Genomic DNA, 3470 nt, shown 5'->3' with positions numbered 1-3470 from the left:
TGTCAAAATTTAAAAATTTAACTTCATATTTAGTGACAATTTATAGCATTTTATGACGCTTTTTGTTGTACAAAACGTGACAAACATTTTCAGTATTTATTATGTGAAAATTGGAATAACGCCACAAAAATTTAAAAAATATAAATTCATATTTAGTGACAATTTATAGCATTTTTACGACGCTATTTGTAGTACACAGCAGACAAAAAATTTCCGCCACGTATCATGTGATGATAAGAAGAATGTCACAAAAATTCCAAATTTTTTTACTTCATATTTAGTGACAATTTATAACATTTTTATGACAAATTATCATAATATTTTTGTGACAATAATAAATGTCACAAATAATTGTCGAATTTATGACATGTCACAACCTTGTCATATAAAAAGTTATGATTAGCGTGATAAACATGCAAATTGTCACATTAACCCTTTTAGCGACGTGAGATTAGGGCTGACGACACGTGGATCGGCAAAAAAACGTCACAAAATAGTTTTAGTGACAAAAATATGTTATTTATTGACATTATTATGAATGTCCTTAATTGACAAATTTGTTGTAGTGTTGTTATAAGTACTTCATCCTTATAAATACTTCCTCCATGATGTTATAATTAAGTATCCACCTAAATTATTACATGAAAATTTTGAGAAGTAGTTGGAATTAAAATTTCATCACTATTTAGCTCATTTTTTTTATATTTGGTCATTTCTCTTTTCAACCACAAAAATTTTGCATTTGAAGTTATACTGACCAAGAGGAAGTAATTAAATATATTGATCAAATTAAATTCAAAAATTAATATTTAAATTAGCTATGTGTTATATTAAGGGTTTAAAATTAGAGACTAATATTTTGGAACTACAAGAGTAAACGTTAACATTGTATGGTAAAATCCTTGAGTAGAAAAATTTTTTTAGGAGCTAAAGGTCACATCAACATCTAAGAACAAAGAGAGATTCCCTTGACAAAAATAAATAAATAAATAAATAAAACTGATTCCTGGCTGGACAACACAATCCCTGCATGTGCATGGAAGAACACATGGAGCATTTGTCGTCACTCTTTTCCACTAAAAACTCAAAACAATAATGGGGTTCTTATTTGAGGAATTCCAGTCCAAAGTCCCAACAATGAATCACATGGGGCACTTGTAAAAGCAAGAAGCTGCGATAGATAAAAGTCAAAAAATAAAATAAAAATAAAATATTTAAAAAATAATAATAAAACAAAAGATACTAAACCAACTTGAGTCTAGTAAGACATCACTCGTATAGAACTTGTTTGGTCTAAAGTTAGCAATGCCAACACAAAAAACCATCATCATGACTGAGACAGCATTTCCTCTTCTTGCTCTCCTTGTCACTCCACACTCAACTTTTTCCCTCCAAATCACTGAACAAAAAAGTGCCTATAACTATATCTTACTATCTCCATTGTTTCAGTTCAAATGGAAGTGGCAGTAGTATAGTAGCATCCTCCTCGATGGCCCTTAACTCACAAGAGTTCCACACCCTACTTGAGCAAGCATTATCATGCAGGTCTCCAGCCGCTCAACTACAAATCAAGGAGAAATGTCGCAATATGTTTAGCGAAAACCTTGTCGAGCATCTTCAGGGATCTAAACTGGGCACTCAGAAGAATGAGGTTTGATTTGTCACAATTAAAGCATGTATATTATCCTATATATATATTTATATATATATATATATATTAATATATAGTTTAATCTTAAATTGTTAGATGTGTGAAATACTGTGCTTGTGGATACTCGAGCCTCATGAAAGAGAAGCTCTTGTGGCAAAGGAAGCAATTGAGCAAAGAGATCAAGTTGATTACAAGGCTCTTGTGGAGATCTACACACTTCGAAAGTCTAACCAATTGTTTCTCACCAAACAAGCATATCTGAAAAGGTTCAAGAGACACTTGGACCAAGATATTATCTCTGAGTCAGCCCACTCTTATCAAAAGGTATTAAAACAAAGCCCGTAACGTTAAACCTAGCGTGTTTTTTTTAATGTGTGTGAAAACTAATTAATTAATTGGTGGCTTTAACGGCAGATTCTTGAAGCATTAGCAACATCTCATAGGTCACACCATGCAGAGACTAGTCATCACATTGCAAAGTGTGATGCCAAAAGGTTGTATGAAGCTGGGAAGGGAATCACAGGGTACATAGATCAGTCTATCATACTTGAGATTTTCAGCAAGAGGAGTATTCCTCAACTTAGACTCACATTTTCTAGCTACAAACATATTTATGGACATGAGTACATCAAGGTTTGCAGATAATTAAAGCTTTGCAGAAAATTTTTTTGGGTTTGTATTGTCATGCATGTTTGGTTTTTTGCAGACACTGAAGAAGGAAAATAGTGCAGAGTTTGAGGAATCACTAAGAGTTGTTATCAAATGCATGAATGACCCTACAAAATACTACTCAAAGGCAAGTGGTTTAATTTTTCTTGTTTGATTTGGAGATAGTTATATTGTTGTACCTCATTGTTTGATTAATTTATTGTAGATGTTGCATATGAGCATGAAAGGTGGGCTGAAGAATAGAAGTGCATTGTCAAGGGTGATGGTGGGAAGCACAGATGTTGGCATGGAAGATGTGAAAAATGAGTTTCAGAGGAGGTATGGGACTAAGTTAGAGGATTATATTTGTGAGAGTATTCCTGTTGGAGTTTATAAAGACTTTTTATTAGCTTTGGTGAATAATTGAGGTTCTTGTTCTTCTTCTGCTTTGAAAGTTGTGGAGATTTATTTGGTGTGTGTATTGTATTAGTGATAGCTAGTGCAAAGAAAAAGGGTTGTGGAGATCTTTTCTTATTGTTTCTGTCATGTAAAAAAAACTTTTGATTGATCAAGGGAAAAGTTTTTTGAAAAGAAACAAAAACACAAGTGAAGGAAGTTTCTTGAATATTTTAGCACTTTAGAGATTGCTTTCGACTTTCCTTCTCTAATTAATTAATTAATTAATTTTGGAAATGAGATTGCTTCCAACATGAGAATGATCTCATTGTTTTAATCACTTCAAAATACAAGAAGCTATATCTTATGAACATAGGATTACTAATAAATATTCAACACAACATGAAAACAAAACTTCGAAAGAAAAACATCTTAATGGTAGAGTTCTTCAATAATTAAAACCATCTCTTCTTTGACAAAAAGCCTAAAATTTGCTGAATAAAATTTGGTCTAAAAACTTTATAATATTGCTTTTATTGGAATTTATTTGCTAAAATTCTTATTTATGGCTTTTATTTTTTTTTTTTATTGGGCCATTTGGCGAACTCACAGTACTGACTATTTATATATTTATATATATAACAATCTCCATTATAATATTCTTTTCTCAATAAAAAAATTGAGGCCTCAATGCATGTCAATAAGAAAGTGTTTTCTTGATATATTTAAACATATTACTGTTATTGATATGGAAAAAGTTACGGAGCAATTAATA

At 31.4% G+C, this 3470-nt stretch overlaps 1 protein-coding gene across 1 annotated transcript; it reads left to right on the top strand.

The window, feature by feature from the left end:
- The first annotated feature begins 1430 nt into the window (after positions 1-1430).
- Positions 1431-2902, top strand: LOC120249990 (annexin D8-like). The gene is made up of 5 exons (XM_039258713.1): positions 1431-1651; positions 1748-1975; positions 2066-2284; positions 2358-2447; positions 2526-2902. Exons 1-5 carry the CDS (start codon positions 1490-1492, stop codon positions 2724-2726), a joined length of 900 nt encoding a protein of 299 aa, XP_039114647.1. The 5' UTR covers positions 1431-1489; the 3' UTR covers positions 2727-2902.
- Positions 2903-3470: the final 568 nt, after the last annotated feature.

Source organism: Dioscorea cayenensis, chromosome 19, assembly GCF_009730915.1.
Source record: "Dioscorea cayenensis subsp. rotundata cultivar TDr96_F1 chromosome 19, TDr96_F1_v2_PseudoChromosome.rev07_lg8_w22 25.fasta, whole genome shotgun sequence".
Taxonomy (NCBI): Eukaryota; Viridiplantae; Streptophyta; class Magnoliopsida; order Dioscoreales; family Dioscoreaceae; genus Dioscorea; species Dioscorea cayenensis.
This window is presented reverse-complemented; position numbering and strand designations above follow the sequence as displayed.